The sequence below is a fragment of the Xiphophorus couchianus genome, chromosome 19 (assembly GCF_001444195.1).
Source record: "Xiphophorus couchianus chromosome 19, X_couchianus-1.0, whole genome shotgun sequence".
Lineage (NCBI taxonomy): Eukaryota > Metazoa > Chordata > Actinopteri > Cyprinodontiformes > Poeciliidae > Xiphophorus > Xiphophorus couchianus.
The window spans coordinates 15,832,424-15,855,726 of NC_040246.1; the positions used below are offsets into that span (position 1 = coordinate 15,832,424).

Below are 23,303 nucleotides of genomic sequence, written 5' to 3' on the forward strand. Positions count from 1 at the left end.
GTATATTACTAGTAGGTATTGTAATGTTTACTGGTATTAATATTTGAAAAAAAAAAACAAACTTAAATGGTTTTAGATAATATAGCTGAAAAAAGAGTGATCAAAGTTAAACAGCTCAATAGACAATATCACAAAAAATTATGAAGTTATATTTATTTTTCATATCACTTTAAAACATGCTGGTAACTGCATAACGCGATAGACTCTCATTCAGCGAGAAGGAGGAGAAGGAGACAGGATATGTAAATTAAGATAAGTGTATTTTTAGCAGATTCTGTTTCTGTTGCAGTTTTAAGTTTACAGATATTTTTGTAATTTTGTCTAAACAACCTTCATTTCTAGTACGGAGAGGACTTATAAACAAAACACAAGAATTTATCAAATGTAAATTTTGTTTGTTTTAGTTTTAGTTTTCAAATATGATTTGAATCAGTTACAAGGTGGCACTTGACCCTCACAATATGGCCATCACGCTGACGTATCTTTACAATTTGACAGCAATGTGGCGTCTATATGTTTGTTTCTATGCTCGCTGTTGACCTGTTTCATATTTATCCAATAGTCAAGCGATTTATTCAACTGAGGCGGAAATGTGCGTTACATCTAATATTGATTGGACAGATGGTTCAGCAATCAGACCAATCACAGGCCTCTATTTGTGGGCGTGAGTACATGTGGACCAATAGGGAGCCTTGCTTTTTTGGCTAAGGCCCGCCCCAAAGTAATCCATGTCCGTGAGGGAGAACTCTGACTGCTCTTGGACCATCGCGCTACCTGCAGGATCTGTGAAATCAGGTCGTCATAGGAGAAAAAGCATTTCACCATGGCGGCATTAGCATTAAGATCAGTGCTTAGAACCAAGGTGAGCCTTAATTCGGCTTTAAATCTGTTTAAATAAAACAAGCATTCATTTCATCGGTTGTTTACAAAGTTACAATGTCATGTGCTGCACCATGTGTGCATTGCAGATAAGGGTTAAGATAGATAGGAGAAACGTACCATGTTTGTTTCATTTTAAGTTGATAGTAAAATAAATATTCACCTAAAGTCAGATAGCAGGCGTGTTTAAAATGCACAGATTTACTTGTGTGGTAGTAGTATGCAAGTTCAAGCAATTTGCATTATCAGTGGCACTAATTATTTTCTTTCTGCTTTCATTTCCTCTGTGCCCTCCACTCAGCTTGCCTTTGTCCCCTTTTTCATTGTCATGCACTTTGAAGTAGTTTATTAATCTTGTGCTCCAGCAAGCTGCAGCTGGAAATAACTGGTTATATGCACATTTCCATAAACTGGCAAACTAAACCTGCCTTTATAAGTTTTTCATAAAACAATTGTAACTTGAATAAATTGCAGTTCCTGCTTAGATGTGGTGTGAAGGCTGCAAGCTGAAAAATGTCAGCTGAATAATTATGAAAAATTCTAGGTTAATTTGAGAAAACTTCTAAAAAAAACAAATGGTCAGAAACGTTGGAAAAGCATGACTATCTTATCTGGGGAAGAAGCAAAACCTTTGCCTGACAAATGTTAAAGAAGCTGAAGTCAACACAAAAACAGTTCTAAAAATATAAAAAATAATATCAGCTACTTAAAAAAAAACAAAGGCAGAACTTTGTGCTACTCTACTGAAATATGTATATTCAAGACAAAAATTGATAAATAAGCAGCAGTGAATGGAAAACCGTTGCTTGAACAGAGTAAATCATGTAAAAAGTGCAATTAGACTTGTGATCTGCTGAAGTAGCAGCTTAAAGTAGAAGAGAAGATTGTCAGAAATCTGCAAAGTAACTTTACTTTCAACTGAAAATTGGTATAAAAACTGTCAGTGGAGCTTCTAATTAAGTAGACGAACTGCTGAAATTTGCTTTAGAAGATGAAGATCTGAAAAGAAAAAATGCTTCAACTGAATTGCTTTCAGTTAGTGAAGTTGAGAGAATCTAGTGAGTAAAATATTCTGTGGCAAAGCTCAGCATTATAAAATCTAAATGCTTTGTAACAGAAAGAGTGTTCGATGGAAAACCATTGTTCTTATTGAAAAACCTAGTAAACATGCAAAAACATCTTTTTGATGTTTTGATGCATATATTATTATTTATTATCCATGGTGTACAAGTAGAAGTTTGCAACCTTTTAACATTCATATAAAAAGAGGTACTGCTAGAGAAAAATCTAAAACTGAGCCAAAACATTATTTTCTAACAACCATTTTATGAAAATGTTGAAAGAGATAACAAAATTTTTATTCATTTGGGAATAGCCCAAAGCTTTAACCCTGTAACATTTGAATGATGTTTCTAGGTGCAAGTGTGTGAAAATACTTAGGGTTTCAACCATTACTTGGTTGTAGAAGCATTTGAAGCTGTCACCTATTTGTTTGAATAGGATTGTAAAGAGTTAGATGTTTAAAACAAACAAGCATAAAAGTTAGAATTCTGAAAATTCATAGCTGACATGTCCTGGGGTAGCAGAACTAATAAATAGCTTCAACTAACTCGCTGAAAAGTTAGTTGAGATTACAGAAAGAGAGTCTCAGTATGACCTTACAGCCTTTACATTATTACCGGATATCAATTTTTAACAGGTCCATCCTAAAATTGGCCGTCTGTGCTATTCCTCCTCCTCAGTGGTGAGTGAAAATACATTTGTTTGTGAATCTAACTCATTTTGGTCCTATTGTGTTATGCATGGATATGATTTATGTTATTTGTCTCTTTACAGTCTACTGTTAAACTCTTCATCGATGGGAAATTTGTAGAGTCCAAATCCTCAGAATGGCTTGATATTCACAATCCTGTAAGTGTTGTACCAAACCTGAAGAAGTTTATCAGTGTATTATTTGTAGAAATGCACTAATCAAACTTCTATCGGCCAGAATTATTTCTGGTTTTCCTTTTGTAACCTTTGATTTGAATCATTTTCTTTTAATTTTCTTTATTTTTATAGCACATAAAAAAAACATTAGCTGGAGAAAACATATGTTCTTAACCCTTATTTTATTGTTAAATTGAAAAAAGTGTAAAGAAGGGGTTGCTATCGGCAGGCGGGTATAGAAACAGAAAATGGGGGGAGTTCTCAGTTTCAGTAATGGTTTTCAGTATTTCACCTGAAGTTCACCAGTCACAGTTAATCAAGTGACTTCAATTATGTTTCAATTATGTTTTTAATCTCATTTTTGCCTGTTCTCTTGTTTTTTGCAGGCTACCAATGAAGTGATTTCCCGTGTTCCCAAAGCCACACAGGAGGAGATGTTGGCTGCTGTAGACTCCTGCTCCAGAGCCTTTCACTCTTGGTCTGAGACCTCCATTTTGTCCCGGCAGCAGATCTTCCTGCGCTACCAGCAGCTTATCAAGGACAACATTGTGAGTAAAGAATGTTGCTCAGCCTGAGATGCCCTGAAACTGGCAACATTCTGCTGATCATAGGTCTAAATGTTCTAAATGTGCTTGATGATGACCTTACCAGTGGAGGAGAGTTCTTGAGCTGAACCTCTGGTTCTGTTTCAGAAAGAACTCGCCAAGTCCATCACATTGGAGCAGGGCAAAACCCTGGCAGACGCAGAAGGAGACGTGTTCAGAGGGTTGCGTAAGTTTCAGTGACATGCATTCAGATTCCCTGAACAAGGAGCAACATGAAGATAAATATTCACATTTTTATGCATGGTGTTGGAAAAATGAAAACAAGTTGTTTTAGTTCTTCCTTTGTAAAAACAACAGCCGAGGTCAGTTTGCTCTTGAACCTTAAACTAATAGTCTTAAGCTACAGCTTTTTTCGCATTTTGTCTAAGCAGGCTGACTTCTACAAATTTCTGAAGGTCTTTTTGAAGTTTTTCTTTGCTTTTTAACTTATTCTGAATTAAAGGTGGGCAATCTGGACTGAAAGTTTTATCACAGTATTTTGTGGAGTTATTGTGATTACAATAAAAGTGAAAATAAGAACTAGTTATTACTTTTTTAAAGTAATTGCATGACTGTGACTGTTGTAGCTTCACAAATACAAATACTGCCCACTGATAATGTTCTTCTTTAGAATACCAGTCACATAAAAAAGAGTGATTTGTATCGCAAAACTTCACACAGCCACAGACTTTAATCATATTTTCAAATGTTCATTATATTGAAGATACTCTCATTGAACAAACAGTGGTGAAAATAGTTAAAATAACAATACAGACAATTTATTGGAATTTATCATTGATGAATCAATATCTTATTATGATAAGAAATTGTTCACAATAAATGATAAACGATACGATAAATGCCCACCACTATCTCAGTGATAGTCACTTAGTCAGTTAGTAAGGCCGGTATACAGCGTTTTGCAAAAAAACCCCAACAAAAAATAAAAACAACATTCCACCGTTGTGTTACGTTTCAGCCACAGAAAAACTATCTTCCATTGTGTTGCTATTTCAGAGGTGGTGGAGCACGCCTGCAGCATCACGTCTCTGATGCTGGGAGAAACTCTGCCCTCCATCACCAAGGACATGGACACCTACACCTACCGTCTTCCCATCGGTGTGTGCGCCGGCATTACTCCCTTCAACTTCCCTGCCATGATCCCCCTGTGGATGTTCCCCATGGGGATGGTGTGCGGCAACACGTACCTGCTGAAGCCGTCGGAGCGCGTGCCGACCTGCGCCATGCTGCTGGCCAAAATGCTGCAGGACGCTGGTGCTCCGGACGGGACACTGAACGTCATACATGGGCAGCATGCTGGTGAGAGTTGGTTCAAGTTACCTGAAATATGACTGAATATGACTTATTTCAATGCTTTTAACTTTTAGTTCTTCATTCTTAGTGTCTAACCAAGACATTCAGAATGGAGAAATTATATTTTCACATTTGAAAATATTTGAGAAAAAACAGGATAAATCTGCAAGGAGGAAATATTTTTTTGTTTATTCATTCAAAATTTTTTTGCCTCAGCTGTGAATTTCATCTGTGACCACCCGGCCATCAAGGCCATCAGCTTCGTTGGCTCAAACCAAGCCGGGGAGTATATTTATGAAAGGGGATCTAAAAATGGCAAAAGGGTCCAATCCAACATGGTGAGTGCAATTAAGTTATTGCAATTGCTGCAAATCCCCAGAAGGTGGCAGTATTGCCCAACGGATTCTTTAATATGTTTTTGCCCTCTCTGTTCATATTAGTGACTTTCAAATGCACCTATGCGTGTGGAAAGTCGATTACAGCTGTGTGTCACCGGGGAAAAGGGATATTTTTATATGTCCTCCTCATTCCACACACGAACCAAAATGTGCAGCATGTCAACTATAAAGTTTAACCCGCAGTTTGTTTAGAACAATAACCTTATTTGTTATAAACAAACAGGAGATCAAAGAGCTGAAGGTTAACCACTTTTTGTGCAATGCAGGGCGCCAAGAACCATGGTGTGGTGATGCCCGATGCCAACAAGGAGAACACTCTGAACCAGCTTGTGGGAGCGGCGTTCGGGGCAGCGGGCCAGCGCTGTATGGCCCTGTCCACGGCCATCCTGGTGGGCGAGGCTCGGCATTGGCTGCCGGAGCTGGTGGAGCGTGCCAAGGCTCTGCGCGTGAACGCAGGTACCACACCCGCAAGTCACCCCCGCCTTTCAAGAAGCCCTCTCTCACACGGGGCCCTTTGGTTTAGCTGAGCCGGGGCCACCCACGCCGCCTAACCTCACCTCTCGGCTGATGCTCTGTTGTAATTTCCATTTGGAGTCTGCTGGGAGCGCAGGGCTTGTCGAGGCAGCCATGCTGCAAATTTGTGGCCAGATCTGCGGACCAGATCTAAATGGCGGTTTTTGACGGTCAGATCTTCTCAGAAGAAAAGTTGATATGAGGTGAAACGAAGATCGGCTATGACTGCTTAAAGTGATGTGGAGTCACAGTAAATTTGGAACAGGAAAGCCACAAGCATCCGGGGTCCTCCTCGGTGGAGGACGAGTGTGAATGTGAGTGGAGCTAGTGTGCTGTGATGTGTAACGCTACGCCTGCTTGTGTTTGGGCCCCGACTAGGGGACCAGGCTGGTGCGGATGTGGGGCCCCTGATCTCCCCGCAGGCCAGAGACAGAGTCTGCAGTCTCATCCAGAGCGGCGTGGATGAAGGTGCTCAACTTCTCCTCGATGGCCGAAACGTCAAGGTCAAAGGTTATGAGAATGGCAACTTTGTCGGACCCACCATCATCAGCAACGTCACAGTATGTGGGGATATTTTTACTGCCTCGCACAAAGTTTTCAAACCAACTGATGTTTTCTCTCATAAGAACCATAAACTTCAATGTATTTAAGTTGGATTTTATTTGATTTATTCACCAACAAAATAGATCAGTCTCAGTTAAAACAGGTGATGTGGAGTCGCAATAAATTTAGTAGCTGTGAACATCAGTATTTAAGTTTTGCAACTGATTCTCAATGGGATTTATGCCAGGACTTTTACTGGGACTTTCTAACACATGAATCCTAAAAAGCCATTTCTCCCTTCAGTCCTCCAACATAAAAACTTGTCTAGAGCCACAAAACCTTCCTGCCGCTGTCAGAAACAATAACTCACCGATTTTTATAACTATTTAAACCAAAAGGTTAAACTAAATAACTTCACATTTAGTTCTGTTTTGGGCTTTTAAAATAAAGGAAAACAATCCCTAAAATATGTCTGAAGACGCTTTCTAGTTATTAAAACCACAAAGTGTGTCACAAGAGGCAACAATGCATAAACAACTATAGAAAGCAGTTTTATAAAAACAAGTTTTAGTGGTGGGACTAAAACTTGTTTTAGTGAGTTAGTTTTTTCATCTTTGAAGAAGAAAAAACTAACAAAACACCTAAAATTGTAATTTTTAGTACTTTTATATATCTACAAACTGCTCAGTTTTATACGACTTAAAGCAAGAGATGGAAACTTCTCAGGGGAGTTGGTTGCGTTAATTTTAATTTAAGCGTATCAGAGTAAAGGGGGGCTGAACACATACTTGCCAAAATTTTTAGACTATTAATTTTGGTTAAGCAGAAAGAGAAAGAAAATGTATTTGAAAATCCCACTCAAATAAACTGAATGAGGTTTTATTGAGAAAATGTTGAACGTTTCGTTTTTTGTCTGATTTTTAAAACTTTTTTGAAATATTTCTTCTCAGCCCGGGATGAAGTGCTACAAGGAGGAGATCTTCGGACCCGTCCTGATTGTCCTCGAGGCAGACAGTCTCGACGATGCCATCCACCTGGTCAACAACAACCCCTACGGCAACGGCACCGCCATCTTCACCACAAATGGTGCTGCGGCGCGCAAATACAGTCATGAGGTGGACGTGGGCCAGGTGGGTGGTTGTGTCCTCCAAATGCGCCCCTCCGTCCCGGGAGAAAGGAGGCATTCACATCCCTCTGTCATGTCTGAGCTGCATCTCCAGCAGCGGGGAGCACATCACGATTCTGTTTGAAAATCTTCACATATTTAAAAAAGGGAAAGAAAAAAAATATTCCATGTCACGTATCTTCTTGTTTGCTCCTCACCTAAAATACACACCTTGGGTAACCCTGTTTTCTCCACTTCCCCGCCATCTGAGGCTCCAAATAGATAAGGCAAACATGTGTGTGTTTCAGGAAAACAGAAGGGTATAGAAATGTATTTCCAGGTAGCATCTGGAGCAGGGAATTCTCAAATTAAAACTCAAAAGGGATTCCAGGGTTTGTGTTGAGCAGACTACGGCCAGCCTTCACCCTGTTTGTTTGCCTGTGGAGCCTGGTTGTGCCCTGTGTTTGCTGTTCACATGTCGGGGAATGTTGTGCAGGCCATGTGCTGCACTACTTTCCAAAACCTCTGTGCAACAAACATCTACTTTTCATTTTTCTTTTTTTCCTTTTCCACTCGGCGCACCTTCGCCAAAAGGCCCTAGTGTGTCAAAACGTCTTCCCGCTCTTTCAAACATCTTAAACCAACCATGGCTCTGCAGTTTTCAAAACAGAATGTTTTATTTAGCTTTTCATCCCTCTAATAAGGGCATGCTGTGCTTTAAAAGCAGCAGATGCAAGCCGCAGGTTCGGCTTTGTTTATTGCGACCATGTAGGCTTGTTTTTTCAACAAGCACGGACGCACCGCATCTTTTTGTTAGCTGCATCTTGATCATCCCAGCAATTTGGGTTCCTGGAATTGTTTTACAAAACTTACACTTATGGAAATGAAAGGGACAATGCTTGTTTGTGTGCAGGTTGGAGTCAATGTGCCCATCCCTGTGCCGCTGCCAATGTTCTCCTTCACTGGATCAAGAGGATCCTTCAGAGGGGACACAAACTTCTATGGGAAGCAGGTAAGACCTGTTTTGCATATTTTTGTACTTCCGTTTCTACTGCTTCTGAAAACAGCCCAATCACTTGAAACAACCACTCTGCCAGTTTTTGGCAATAAGTCAATGTTTTTGGTGTCTGGAAAATGAGCCGTTTCAAAAACCTCCAGAATCAGCACTGCCCCTCACTTAGCAACCATAGCGAAGCTCACCCTGTTTACAGCAACCCCAGCAGAGCTCTGGCACATTTGGCCAAATGGTTTTATTGCTGTATGTGTTGTAGAATGGCTGCTGAAAAAGTGTTTTGTTGTTGAGTTACTATCCAGAAACCACTTGCTGGATTCTTGTTGGTTGTGCATGAGGCTCCACTTCTGCTTTTTAAAGAAGCATGGTTGTATAATTACACATCTGTTTGTGCCCATTTTCACATGTGAGTGTAAATGTTAAGTTGGGGGGCGTGGTCAGCAGCAGCTTCTTTGGATTTAAAGAGACAAGAGGCCCTAAAACGGTTTGTTATGAAAAGGAGCTCAATATATTGAAGAAATGAGCAGACTAAAAGCTCATTATATAAAAATTATTTTGTGCAAAACATGTTTTATATAGTCCATAGACTTATCCTAACCTGTTCAAGGAAGCATAGCATCTATTACGACCTTTTATCACTTTACAACCACAAACGTCAATGTATTTAATTGGGATTTAATAGGATGTGCACATTTATATTCATCTCCCTTTACTCTAACCTCAATGTTCAACATCTAAGAACACAAGTGTGCAGTAAGTTCATGTTTACATATAGACTGACAAGCTGGTAACCGTGGAGGAGCTGCAGAGATTCACATCTCCGAGAACGGGAACTTTCAACAGGACAGTGCCCTTCACAAATCTAGTCTTTATGGAAGAATGGCTTGATTATTAAAATAAAGTGATAAGAAGTCCAGATTAAAGTCACGTAGAGGACACAGCAAATTTGTGGAAGGTGTTCTGATCAGATGAGAATAAAAACGTTTTAGCCTATACAAACACAGTATGCACTGTGAAGCATGGCAGTGGCATCATCATGCTGTGGAAATGTTTCTCTTCAGCAAGGAAGTTTGTAAAAAATTATTGGAAGACAATTGCAGGTAAATATTGGTCCACTGTCCAGCAGGAAAATGATGCAAAACATACAGCTAAGCTTGTCTCAATAAGAATTTAATCAATTCAGTTGTGCATGATAAATTTAAACAAGCTTAATGATTTCCATTTGCTTTGTTTTTGTTTGTTTCTCTTGTCTTTCTTTCTACCAAAGACAGGATGATAAAAGTTTTCAGTTTAGTGCATTGGTCTCAACTAACCATTTTTTGAATGTGTGTGTGTTTTTTTTTTTTTTGCTTTTTACAGACACCTCAGTACTAATTTTATTTATTTATTTTGGGATACTTAAAATGTCTTCCACTTCCCATGATAAATGTTGTATAGCAATTAAAATTTATTGGTTTGTGAGAGGGTGTACTTGGATTATTATGGCATTACTTGAAAATGGTCTGAAACCTGAACCAAAAGGACCTGCAGCTGCAATTGCAGCAAAAGATGCTTCCACAAAGTTTTGACTCAGTTAGGTCGAATATAAATGCACAGTTTTCAAACTTGTATCTGTAAAAAGTCTTAAACTATGCATCCTTTTCCTTTAAGTTATGTGCTGCTTTTGAGTTGGTCTGTCCCATTGAAGTATGCTGAAGTTTGTGGATGATAAGTCTGATCAGTATTTCATTATTGTATTTTTATCTCTTTAGGGCATCCAGTTCTACACGCAGATCAAAACCATAACCTCACAATGGAAAGCTGAAGACGCTACTTTAAAAAGTCCTGCCGTTACCATGCCAACAATGGGACGCTGAATGCCTCATCCTACAAGTGCTTCTGATGTAACTTCAAGTTTTCTTCCAGAAAGAAAACAAACTACAGTATATGTTCATAGATAGATGAATGATGTGAAATAACACCCATTTTAAAGACTTTGTATGTAAACAGTGTGCTTAGACGCTGAATGAATGTCTGCAGAGCGGTGCAGAAGAGGAAACACTAATAAATCTTGTTGGGTCCTAAACGATTGTGTGTTTTCATGGAGGCAACCAGTGTTTGTTTTTGTTTTATGCATAAAATACACAATTAAAACCACATGCATTGTAAAAACGGCTGAAAGGAACACAAACCAAAATTTTTTACTGTGCTGTACTCCTGACTGACACTCCTCGGGAAGCACACAAAGCGAAGGCGCACAGATACGAGATGAGAGCTGCAAAGGCTGCACCGAGGTCATGTGGTGTGGTGCGTATCCGACAGTCTGTTTGGGGTTGAGGGCAGAATGGACTCCGGCGCCTGGGGGCCGATGAGCGCCCCGACAGTTCTCTCTAATTCTGGAGGACAGTCATCATTATGCATCGCTAAAATGCAAACCGTCTTGATAAATCACATGTAGGAACTGACGTTCTCGCAGCCACTGCTTTTTCTGCTAAACATGCAATGTGGGACCGATAAATCTGTGCAGGCTTCCTAAATTGTAAGGATGAGGTAAAACTTTTTTTATTTCTGTGCCATTTTTTTTATGTGTGTGTTTGAGCTCAGCAGCGTTGGTGTCAAAGAGTCTCTTTCCGTTCCTCACTGGAAGCACAGAGATCCTGATGCTTGCAGACTTTCCTATCAGGGGAAAATGCAAGAGGTTGCAGTTAAAAAGAGAACACAGAAATGAAAGGCCATGTTTTAACACATTGGTTTTTGTTTTCTTTACCCCTAATGCGGTTATTCTGGGTCAACTAGATTTGGATCCTGCTTACTGATTGTCTTATTTTACCAAAAGGTCAGACTGGATGCCAGACCACTGCTGACATGAATATACTTCCCGTCTTTCCCGCTTTATCCCATACGTTCAGATCCCCTGCACAATCCTCTGGAAATCATGTTACCAGCTGCTCTCCAACCACAAGCGTTCAAAGGACAAAATAAACTGCTTGTGCACGTGAAGAGGAGACCAATGAGCTGGAAGAAAAATCGTTGTGACCAGATGTTTGTTTCCAAGCACACGACTCTGTGGCCAGGCCTATTTTTACTATTGTGCCCAGACTCTTTCTTCATTCTTTTTAAGCAGCTGGATGGAAAAGAAAATTGGTCGAAGCCTAACTTATGTTTTATGGTATCCTCTTCTGCCGAGAAAATGGCTGTTTAAGGCATTAAAGTGAGGGAGGAGTCAGCATTTTCAATTTGGGCTAACTGCATGGTGTCACTGCACTTTGTTCTTCGGAGTTAATTGATGCAGAAGTTTTTGGTTCATTTTAGAGGAAAACAAATGGATTTTAATGTAGGCAGTGAGCACAAATCCTAATAATAGTTTAGCTGTGTGAAACATAAGCCACTTATGGGGGATGTTTTATTACCTTTCCGTCTGTCCATTCATTTTAGCAAAGAGGAGGCTAAGCACTTTTTCCTTTTGCTCCCAAGTGAGATGAGACATGTTGACCTCACCGCTGGGAGGATGGGACCTTCAGACAAACAGAAGGCAAATCAGACCTGTGTTTCATTAAATCATGTGTCTTTAATTTTCTCACATTACAATCACAGCTTTTAATGTGTTTCACTAAAAGTTTATGAAGTGGAATGACACAAAATCTTACCAAGTATGTTTGTCTTGTGTCTAGTGCAAATATCTTTGTACACTTGAAAAATAAGATAAAGCTAACTCACAAGTAACTTTTTAGTAAGATATAGGAACTTGCTTTAAATCTGTAATATTGATGGAAAAAGTACTTGTTTCACTGGCTGGTTATTTCACTTATAACATGGAGAAGATATTTTGTTAAAAGTGAAATAATCAACAATAATTCCTCAAGCAATATTAAGGAACGATCTACTTAAAATAAGATCTTATATCTTGTTGAAATGTTACTTGTAAGTTATTTTTGTCTCATTTCAAATGTACTAAGTCATTTGCACTAGAAACTAGACCAAAAAATACCTTGTGTGTGTGTTTTTGCAGTGTTTATTGTTGAGACATTTTGCAAATAAATATCTGAAAACTGATGAATGAATTTTTAATTACCCCCTTTTACACTGATATTCTTTTATGCTGCTCTTTGTGAGCCCGTTGCAAACAAAACCATTGTTGAAAGTGATCAATGATATGGACTTAAAATTTAAAACGTATCTTTTACCAACAGAAGTGCAGAACTTATTCGATCTTATGGAAGAAAAAAAAATACCTAAAAAGGCTAAATTTGACCTTTGGCTGTTTGCAAAAATGATCACATTGAGTTTATTGTTACTACAGGATGACAAATTCTAACCTTGATCAGTATTTTGAAAATAGTAAGTTGTCTGGTTTGAAACAACAATACATTTAAAGGTTACGTGTAGAAGGAAACTACAACTTCACATTTATACACTATTGCTTTCTGATCAATCAGTTCCAATAAAATACATTGAAATTGGTTTTAGAATACATGGGAAATATAATACTATAGAAATGACTGAAAGAAAAGAGAAAGTACCATTGTGCGGCTGCCTCCATGTCTGCATAGAGGTAGTTGGGACTTCTGTTGATGGAACGGATGGGTGGGAACTTTATCATCCCAGCTGTGGCCTCTCTAAACTTCTGCTGATAATCCTGAAGGGCTTCCTTTTTATTCTGAAGTTTGCTGGCAACAATCTCTTGCCTGACGTGATTCAGCGCTTCGTGGAAGAATTCCTCCACCTCCCTGCGTTTATCTACGATGGTCTTTGCCAACTGCTTGACGTGCTGCATCTCCTTCTCTCGCATGGCGAGGAGCTTCTGCAGTTTGTCCAGCTCTACCTGGCTGGCCTGGATGGTAACCAGGTTCCTCTTCTCCTTCTCTTCCTGCTGCTCAGATTTTCTGGAGATTCCTGCCAGGGCCAGCTCCAGAGAAGCAGCTTTGGCCATGACTTCAGAGAGCTTCTTTTCTTTCACTTCCATCTTTGCCGTGTCCTTCTTAACCGTCGCCTCGAGCATATCCTGGGTGAGAGAGCATAAAGCAGAGAAGGTCCAGTGCCAATTTGCAATACATGCACTCATCAGAACCATGATTGTTACATTAATTTTAGGCTTCTTCTAAGAACAGGGAGTAAAATGCATATTTTCTTTTATTTTCTTTTTGGATTTCACTCATGAAAACAGGCTCAAAATGACACATACACTCAATTTTATTCTTGTAATATCTGGTTAAATATCCCTTAGCAAGTTATGCCTCATCTACAAGCTTTCTGCAGCTATGAATCTGCTTCTGGCATCATAGGTTAAATAAAGAAACTTTATGTCAGGATCTTTGTTTTTTCTGGATTTATAGTTTTGTTACTTTATCTGTGTTTATCCTTAGTTATTCTTTATTTTGATTAGATCAGGCTTGTTTCTGTTTTATATCAGTTCAATCAATCAATAGTATTTCAATTAGGTCTTTATTATTTATTTATTTATTTATTGTGTTTGGTTAATTTTTGTCTTTCTTTTCCCAGCTCCTTTGTGTTTACTCCTCCTTGCTTCCCTGTGACATTATGACCCTTTGCTTTTGGCTCTCCCCTCAAAGATGCCTCCTGTTTGTAATTAGTTCTGGTGATCATTCCAACATTTATCCACTTCTCCTTCATTCACTCCTTGCTGGTTTCCACATTAACTTAATGTACCCTGTTTCCATTGTTCCTGCTCTTGCTGTCGTTTTTAAGTTCATGTTTTATCATTCCTTCATTAATGATTCACATTTCCCCACAATCCACTGTTAGGTTGATAGTGAAAAAGAAAGAAAAACACATTATTCACTCCAGTTCATTTATGCTTGTTGTGCATTTCGGATTCACCATCATCACCAGACATCATGACAGCTTTATCATTCCAACACCGTGTGTGTTTAGGATCATGGACCTTTGCAACGTCCAGGTGTGTTCAGGTTTTAACCATATCGTCCCTGATTTGTGGTGAAGACAATGAATTTGGAGGAGATAGAGAACCTCAGCATGATCCTGCCTCTACCATGGTTGACAACTGGTGCAGTGTTCTTAGGTGGAAAAGTAGCTCAAGCTATGTCTCCTCTGACTGTAAAACTTTTCTCTAGAAGAGATTTGGTTTGTCTTCAATTATGCAAGAAGCAGGTTCTTCTTTTTTCTTTGGCGAATTTCAGATGATGTTGATGTGGCGAGGCACACTGGTGGACCACCAACCTTTGTTTTCAAGGCAGACAGATGTGTATATTTTAGATGTTTCCCTGCTTCCAGCACACATGATTTCAATTGACGGCTGATTTATAGGCGCTTGTTGAATTGCGGTCATCTAAATGGGGCATCTTAACATCTGAAGCACATTTCTGCTGTTTTTTTTTTAACCAATATCCTGTTGATTGGATAAGGGTTGCATAGATATGCAATTGGTTGCACCGTTGCCATGCAGCAACCATGCAGAAAGGTCTGTCAGCATGTGTGGGTTCTCTCAGGATACTCTACCTTCCTCCCACAGTCCAAAAACATGACTGTGAGGTCAATTGATCTCTCTGAATTGAGTGTGTGTGTCCAGGGTGTACCCTGCCTCTCGCCCAGTGGAGAGAACCAATGATCCAGCCTCCCTGTGATCTTGCAAGGACAAGCAGTTAGACAAGGAATGGATGAGACATTTTGGGTCAGATTGATGAAACTTTGAGACAGTTTCTTGTTTCAGCATGAAAATGTCAATCACATCAAAACAGGTTTAGGAATGGAGGAAGCCATCTTCAAGTTGGTGTGATATGTAAAATTGACGTTCTTGAGCTTTATTACAAGCTATAATGTTATTCCCTCATTGAAAACACATCTGACATCACGTGTTAGTTTTATTCTTTCATGCATATTTGAGAAATCCTTGGATCTCCCATGGCAACCATTCAGCTGTTCAAAAAACGTACTCTCACCAAGCGTCGCCTTTTCCACCAAGCTCCTCCCCGGAGCTGCAGTCTCCAAGCCGAGTCATATTTTATATATATAGCATTTTTATGACAACTAAAGGTAAAACAGTTACTTGATTGTGCTATACAATGGGACTATTTGCCTGGAAAATACATAATACTGCCCTTTTAAGTTAAACTTCTTCTTCTTCTTCTAAGCTACCTATGCTGTAGCTTGTGAGTGGCCAAAGCATCAGGGAAACGGATCTACTCCTCGTGATTTGCTGTCATCATTAGAGGTAAAATTAATGTGCCCAATACTTATTTATCCAAACGAATAGGTGCCAGAAAGCTCCAAAGGATAATTCAATTAGAACCCAAACACCAGTGGAAACTCGCCGCAACCACTGACCACTGAGAGCCTGGAGAGCAGTCAGGAGGTCGGTGGGAGTTGGACCACAAGCAAAATACACAGGCTCAACACAAATAAACAACATAAGGGGGAAAAAACCCCACCTGAAATATATTCTGGACAGATCCAACAAACACCTTCATAACTGAAAATTACTTTCAGGGCATAAATGGTCTCTTTCCAAGGACCGCTACTTAAAAGTCACATTGGTGTTTGCTGTCTTTTGGGTGAAACATACCTTCTCCAGCATGACTGAGAGCTTTTCCTTCGCCAGTGAATGTGTCAGTTTCTTCAGGCCCTCTGCTTCTTGAATGGTAGTTTTCAGTGTTTCATTCAACCGATCTCGCTCCTTGAAAGCAGAAGTTAACGCACTTTCCATCTTCCTAAAGGAAAGGAAAAAATCAAGCAAAAAAGACTACTGAGAAATTTGTTTCCAGCTATAAAGATGCAGACACTACATTTCCTCACACTTTCCAGAGGAGACAAAAGAGGAAGCGAGGTGGCAGTGAAAGAAGGGAAGACACAAGGAGGGGAGGACATAAAAAACGATAGTAGGGAAGGAGGACAGAGGAGGCCACATTGTAGGACAGGAGGAAGGTAGAAAACCTTCCAGGGAAGGAAAGGAAGGAAGGACACAAAAAGGGTAAAACAGGAAAGGGGGAGCTAGCAAGTGACAAAAGGAAGAATGCAAGGGAAGAGAGTAGGAGACAGAAATGAAAAGGATGTGATGAAAAGTGAAGGGAGAAGGACACAAAGAAGGAAGGAAGGTAGGAAGGATAGATGAGGTCACAGGAGGTAGAACACAAGACAAAAAAAAGAGAAGAGAAGACAGCACAGGAAGGTAGGACACAAAGTAGGAAACAAAGGAAGGGACGGAGGAAAGAAGAACACAAGAAAGGAAGGAAGGAAGGAGGACAAGGAAACACAAGGGAAAAAAACAAGGCCACAAGAAAGGAAAAACAGGACAGTAGGACACAAGGAAGACGGTAGGGCAGATTTAAGCAAGTGGGGAAGAATGAAGGAAGGGGAGGGAGAACACAAGATAGAAGAGAGGAGACAAGGAAGTAGAACGAAAGACAGACAAAAAAGAAAAGACAAAAGAAAGAAGCCATGACAGAAATAACTATATGAGGAAGGGAGCTGGGGATGATATAATGAAGACAAGGACACTAAAAGGAAAAGGACACAATCTTTAAGCCATGTTTCCATTTTCTATAGTTTCATATTTATCCAGACCAGGAAAATACATAAATCTAATTCCATACTTTTCCAAATGTTTCCAGGCTGCATAAAAACCCTGTGAATCAGTCCTGTTGTCCCGTTGTTTTACTTTCTGATTTTATCTCAGCATGTTACACATAGAGTTGGTTTGACCAAATCAAACAGAAACGTTAACTTTAGGGTCACAGATTTCTGTTCTTGGTTAGAAGAAGTCCTTCTCTGAAAACCGGATGGGAAAGAGTTGGTTTGTTTAACTTTGAGGTTCAAAATTAAATCAATTATGGACAGTCAGACCACGGCGGCAGGGCCACACCAGGCTTAACGTTGATGTTTCATGAGCTGTGAAAACATCACCGCCAGAGTAGGACACACAACCTATAGCCTCAAAAGTAAACTATGGTCATCCACACATGCTCTGCTTCCTGCAGGCGTTTCTGGGATGGAGGAAGATGTGATAGTTGACTCAGGAAGTATACACTGTCATGAACATGACAAATCCAAAAAATAACATTAATTCTGGTCACATATTTACACAGAAATAATTTTTTCTTCACGTTCTGCTTGGTAGAGCATTTTAAAGGATTTAAATTCAGCATCACAGCCGTGAAAACACACTCACACAATAGCTTCATGGTGGTCCAGCTTCATCTTTGCTATCTCTTGATTGCACATGAGCCTCATCTCTGCCTTTAGGCTTGCCTGCAGAAAAAAATTGCATAACTTCACGTAACTTGGGATATTTGAGGTTTGCCACTGTCTGTCCTCGTCCAACAAGTATAGATGTCGCCTTGCAAAATGTCTTGGAGAAGTGTTAATTTCCCTTGAATGTCTTTGCATTTTGTCACGTTACAACCAGCAAAACAGCCATATGATAGATGGTTTTCAGTTTTTTTTTCTATAAAATCTGAAATGAGTGGTGTAGCTTTGCATGTCTCCCCCTTCCCCTCCTCTACTTTGTAGAGTCAGTTTTGATATAAGTTTTTACCAGCTTTGAACATCATAATAACTTTTTGTCAGATTGGATGAAGTGGCTTCAAATGATTGGCTTTAGGTCTGATCTTTGACTGGGCCGTTCTGACAGATTAACAATAATTTTTTTCCCTCAGTCCAACTGAATAAAACTTTAGAGCCGCATATGTGACATGATGTTTTCTTAAAAAGAAAATTTATCATTTTAATGGAAAATTGGTTGTAATGTTTAAAGAACTGAAGATTTATTTTTAAAGGAAATCATAAAACTCAAAAAGAGGATGGATAGATTTTATTCTATGGGATGTCGATATTGCGAGGAAAATTATATCAATAAATCGTTTTCTTGTCATTCCCTCCTAATGACAAGAAAAATGGACCTACTGGTACATTTGGTGTCATTTTGTTGTGGTAATTCAATACATTCCATGAAAAAATAGCCAAAAATTGCATTTATTATTATATCAAAAATATTAATTTTCATTTTTAGCCAAAAATCTTATAAGCCATTGCAAAAGGTTCAAAGAATATTTTGACCCTCTGCCCCAATTTAAAGTATTTTCCGGTAATAACAGTCAAGTCTAACCATGTTCCTTGTCCCAACTGAAGAAAAGCATACCCTCAGCATGATGCAGCCACTGCCATGTTTAACGGTGAGGATGATGTTTTTAGGGAGATGCCACACATAGCATTTCCCAAATAGACACATTTTAGTCTTATTTGATCATAATACTTTCTTTCACATGTTTGCTGCGTCCCCTACATGGCTTGTTGTAAACTGCATATTGAACTTCTCATGACTTTCTTCTTGCCACACTTCCATAAATACCAGATTTGTGGAAAAATTAATAGTTTTTCCCTCTTTGAGGCTCCTCCACACTAACCACTGATGTCTTGGCTGCTTTGCTGATTAATGACCTCTTTGACCGGCCTGTGAGCTTAGAGGGACATCCAGGTCTCTGTAGAAGTGCAGTTATGCCAAACTCTTTCCATGTTCAAATGACAGATTGAATAATTCTCCATGACGTTTTCAAAGCATGCTTTTGCATGACCCATGTCTGCAGTGTTTCTCGCTCTTCATGATGCTGTTTGCTCAATTATGTTGTTAAAAAAATCTGTGAGGCCTTCACAGAACACCTGGATTTAACTGCTGTCAGGTGGATGCTATTTTTTTAACTGTAGACACTTTTGGCATTAGATTTTATTTAGAGGTATCACGATAAAGCAGGTTGGATATATATATATATATATATATATCCACTAGTTTGTATTAAGATGCTACAAAAAATCTCAATAAAATACTCAGATGTTTGTGGTTATAAAAGTTCAATACGTGCAAACGTTTGCAAGGCACTGTATATTCAGTACAATATTATAATAAAATACAGTTCTTTATAGTGTTTAAACCTGATCCCTTTGGAAGCTGTCCTCAGTTTTCCTTAGCGTTTCCTCATGCTCTTTCTGTGTAAAATCCATGCTTTTTCTCATCTACAAGCAGAGACAAAAATGTCGGTTTCATCACGGTGACTTCCAAATTGAAAATGTTTAATCCTGTTTTCCACCTCCTCACATCACTGAGTTCCTCCTCCAGCCGGGCTTCATTTTCCTCCATCTTTCTCATTTCATCCTGGAGCGCTTTGAAGTCTTCAGCCTTTTCAGACATGACAAAACAGAACAAAAGCCGTTACATATAATGAATTACTGCCATCAAGTTTGATACAGTGTTAAATGATGCAAATTGGAGACAGTAAAGAGAATTCACAACCCAACTTTCTCGCATTCATCTTAAATCTCTTAAGATGCTACTGTGGAGAAGTCAGTCTGAGAAAAAATGTGACAAAGTGACCAAAATCATGAGGGACTGAAAACACGCGCGCCCACAAACATGGACATGACGACTAAATGAGAGGTTATCAACCATCTGATTACAGCTTGGAGCCTAATCGTTATTCTTCAGATAACTCTCTAAACGTTCCTCTACATCAGTGCTGCAGTATTTACACAAGCTGGTCTGCATCTTCTAATTTTCCCCCTATGTAACCCATCCTATGGTAAGGTTTCCAAAAATATTCACCGCTTTAAAGTTAAGTGATCAACATTTCCCTAATTATTTGCCCGACCAAACCGCTTCGCATGTTCGTCGCTTTCACATACAACCATTTTATCGCCTTGCAGAGTTTGAGGCGCCAACAAAGTCTCATCTTTAGGAGTCAACTGCAACTCTTATAAAAAAGGGACATATGTGACAGACTCATACATTTTAAGTTGGTCCAGACCATGCGTCCTTTTTCATCCTCTGAAGTTCGGTTTTACTATCACGAAGTAAGAATTGGAAGATGGAAAACAGCTGCCATCCAAAGAATATTTTTTCTGTCACTTGACTTTGTCATGTGAGCTTAAAAGCTTGGGCTTTTATGGTGGGAAACAGAGGTCAGAGAGGGTATGAGTCTAAATAAGTTCCTTTGGTGTGCGTTATGTAACCTAAAGAGGAAAATCTAGACTGAGGATCCTGTGTGACAATGGAAGTCTGCTTAACACATCAAGACCAGCAGCGTGTCTGTATTTTCCCGATCAAGCACTTTTAAATTATGCTTTTTCACTGTGGCTAGTGGAGTAGATTAAAATAACATTAGACTATCACTTGGAATGCAAGGCTTTGTGTCTTTATTTTATTTTATTTTATTGTGCCTTTGTTTGGTTGTTGTTTTTTTAACATGGCGAATGTCAACATAATTACACACAACATCAGCTGTTAGCAGACAGCGCAGCACATTTTTGACATACTACAGGTTTAAGATGTGCACAGTAAATCCGACCAACGGCAGCTCCTGGAATGGAAACCACTTTTAACATGCAGTGTTTGGAGATATGTGTGTTTTTTTAGATAAACATCAATCATGATTGATTACAATAGAAAATAAAACTGGGAAAAATTTGAATGATATTGCGACACACCTTCCAACAAAAATAAGAAAAGATGCGACCAATCTAAGTTGGCCTCCACCGTAATTTTGGTATCCATATTTTTTAAAGCAGAAAATAATATTAAAAATAATAAATAATAATAAAACACAATATATTTCTCAAATACTAAGTATAGGAATGCTATGCATGCTTTTCCAAACCCTCCTTTACCTAATAACATGTAGCAACAGCATGGTGAAAGAATAACATTAATCCAGATGTTGGCTTAACCATGTACCAGAACTCAAAGACCTTTCTGTGCTTTTCTACTCTTGTTTATTCCAAAATGATTTTAAAATAGTGCTTCTGCACAGTAATTAACCAGAAGCAACATTAGTGGACTGAGCACACAACCCTGGGGGACATCAGTGATCAGTCCAGTGTTTTGGGAGACACTGTTCCCAATCCAGATTAACCAATGTATTCCAGTCAGAAAGTCCAGTAGTACACATGAGGACAACATGTCCTTGGCCCCAGACTCAGTACACCACAGACCAGGGGCATGTCCTTTGAGAGCTCAAATCCTAGTATACAAATCGTATTTTAGTACAATTTTAAATATTATTATTGTTAAAAATGATGAATGGCCTGTAGTTCAGAGAGAATCAAAACACTACATTCAGTCAATCACCCATTCACACTTATACTAGTTTGAATTTTACAAATTCATGCACTTAATTGGATAACATTTTATGCCTGTATATATATATATATATATATATATATATATATATATATATATATATATATATATATATATATATATACATACAAAAATCAATGCTTTACACCAACCTGTTTGTTTCTCTGTAGAAGTGCAATGGCCTCTTGTTTTCTAAGTAGGTCTTCAAGCATCCTGATCTGTGAGATTAGAATTTCACTTCAGATTTACATTACAATCTGTTAATTTATATGCGTCTCATCACCTCCTGACCTTCTCCTCCCTGGCCTCTACTTCTTTCTGCCAATACCCGGTCATGTCCACTGTGTTCTGCTCACAGCAGAACAGCTGATTGGTGAGCTGCTCGTTCATGCGGGCCATGTTATGGTGGGCGCCCCGGTAGTCGGACAGATCCTGCTCGGTAATCTTCAGTTTCAGTTCCCACAACGCAGCGTTGGCTCTGGCCGTCTCCAGGTCCGGCTCCTTCTCGGCTTTTGGCTCATGTTTGGAGCTTTTCTTTCCTTTCCTGTGACAGAATAAAACCCACAACTGGGCTTATTATTTCCTATTTGCACGTAAACGCAACAAATAACCGCACTTACCCGCGTTTCTCCCGCTTAGATTTGGAGGTTTTAGTTGTAGGCATGACTGATGGTACCTGGTACCTGCTGGTAGTGAACAATGGCTGCTGTAAGTTGACCTATTTGTTGGGCTGTGGCTATGGTGACTCTTAATAAATTATACAGGGTGTCCTGGTAGTGTCTCAGTCCAGTAAATAAGAAACAAATCACTGGATTTTAGCTCAAATTCACATGCACAATAATAAATCCATTATCATTTAAGTGTGTCAATACACAATTTGATACATAATTAAATAATTCCAAGTGAAATCTAATAATTAATTTTGAATCCAATATATGAGATACATAATATGTATTCTTTTATTATAACGTGATTCATATGCATGAGTAAAAAAAACAGGTAAAGTTTTGCTCATTAAAATACTCTCTAACACTTGATTGGCTAAGTTCAACAGACACCTTCTTGAAGCATGGATAATCCCACCTTTTTACTCCTAATTTAATTTAATTTTACTTATGTAATGCAGTTTCAAACAGGTAAAGTTCATACATTTAACTTTTGACTAAAGGCTATAAATATATGTCACATTTAATAAGTGAAATACATGATATAAATTACCCACAGATTGATGTTTTCAAGCTTTTGTTTTGGTTATATGAGAAAGTTTTCTCATGACAGTTAAAGAAAACACTACATTTAAGAATAGAATATTACATCAGACCAATCATAAAACATAGAAATTTAAGGTTCATGACAAGGTTGTGTTAACATAATAGATATAATATAAGATGACTTCATAATAGTTTTGTCACACATATGGAAATGACACAAATCCCCTCTATCTATACATTACATTTGCTTTGAACATGAATGGAAAATCTATTTTGGATTTTTATTTATTTATGTGAACTGCTCTTTTTTCATGGTAGAATGATCATACAACAGACAACCACAATGTTTTAAAACCAAGAATTTGTTGCACAAATTAACATCTATCTTTGTCCACACAGGATAATAAATATACAAGCATTCATAAATATATACATACATCTTCATTAATATGGATAAAAGCTCAACCTATTACACCATGGGCCAAAATCAACAATTTCAAATATAAAACACAAACTTATTCTCTTGTGATTGAATTTCTTTTTACCTGCTCAGCAATAAATTTGAAGGGTAATATTTTATAGCACGTGAAATGTTTGTCTTAATAAAAGATAAGTGGTCCGGTTTCTAACTTTTAGGGTCAAGTGTTTTGGATTTTGTTGGTCTAAAAATTGGATATGCAAACCCAGAGCCACATGTGGCTTTTTGGCTCTACCACAACAGAAGTGCCCAGATAGAA

At 38.7% G+C, this 23,303-nt stretch overlaps 2 protein-coding genes across 2 annotated transcripts; one reads left to right on the forward strand and one right to left on the reverse strand.

Annotated features, from left to right (window-relative positions):
* The first annotated feature begins 715 nt into the window (after positions 1–715).
* aldh6a1 (aldehyde dehydrogenase 6 family, member A1) lies at positions 716–10,342 on the forward strand. Its single transcript, XM_028001077.1, has 12 exons — positions 716–862; positions 2,579–2,623; positions 2,716–2,790; positions 3,195–3,356; positions 3,501–3,579; positions 4,410–4,712; positions 4,923–5,044; positions 5,371–5,560; positions 5,996–6,177; positions 7,111–7,290; positions 8,179–8,277; positions 10,029–10,342. The coding sequence occupies exons 1-12, from the start codon at positions 824–826 to the stop codon at positions 10,131–10,133; spliced, it is 1,581 nt and encodes a 526-aa protein (XP_027856878.1). The 5' UTR covers positions 716–823; the 3' UTR covers positions 10,134–10,342.
* A 110-nt stretch (positions 10,343–10,452) lies between these two features.
* Positions 10,453–22,019, reverse strand: bbof1a (basal body orientation factor 1a). Its single transcript, XM_028001073.1, has 10 exons — positions 21,976–22,019; positions 21,647–21,899; positions 21,508–21,573; positions 19,319–19,399; positions 19,156–19,236; positions 17,399–17,478; positions 15,797–15,941; positions 12,777–13,258; positions 11,667–11,771; positions 10,453–10,932 (listed from the first exon to the last, which is right to left on the reverse strand). The coding sequence occupies exons 1-10, from the start codon at positions 22,017–22,019 to the stop codon at positions 10,872–10,874; spliced, it is 1,398 nt and encodes a 465-aa protein (XP_027856874.1). The 3' UTR covers positions 10,453–10,871.
* Positions 22,020–23,303: the final 1,284 nt, after the last annotated feature.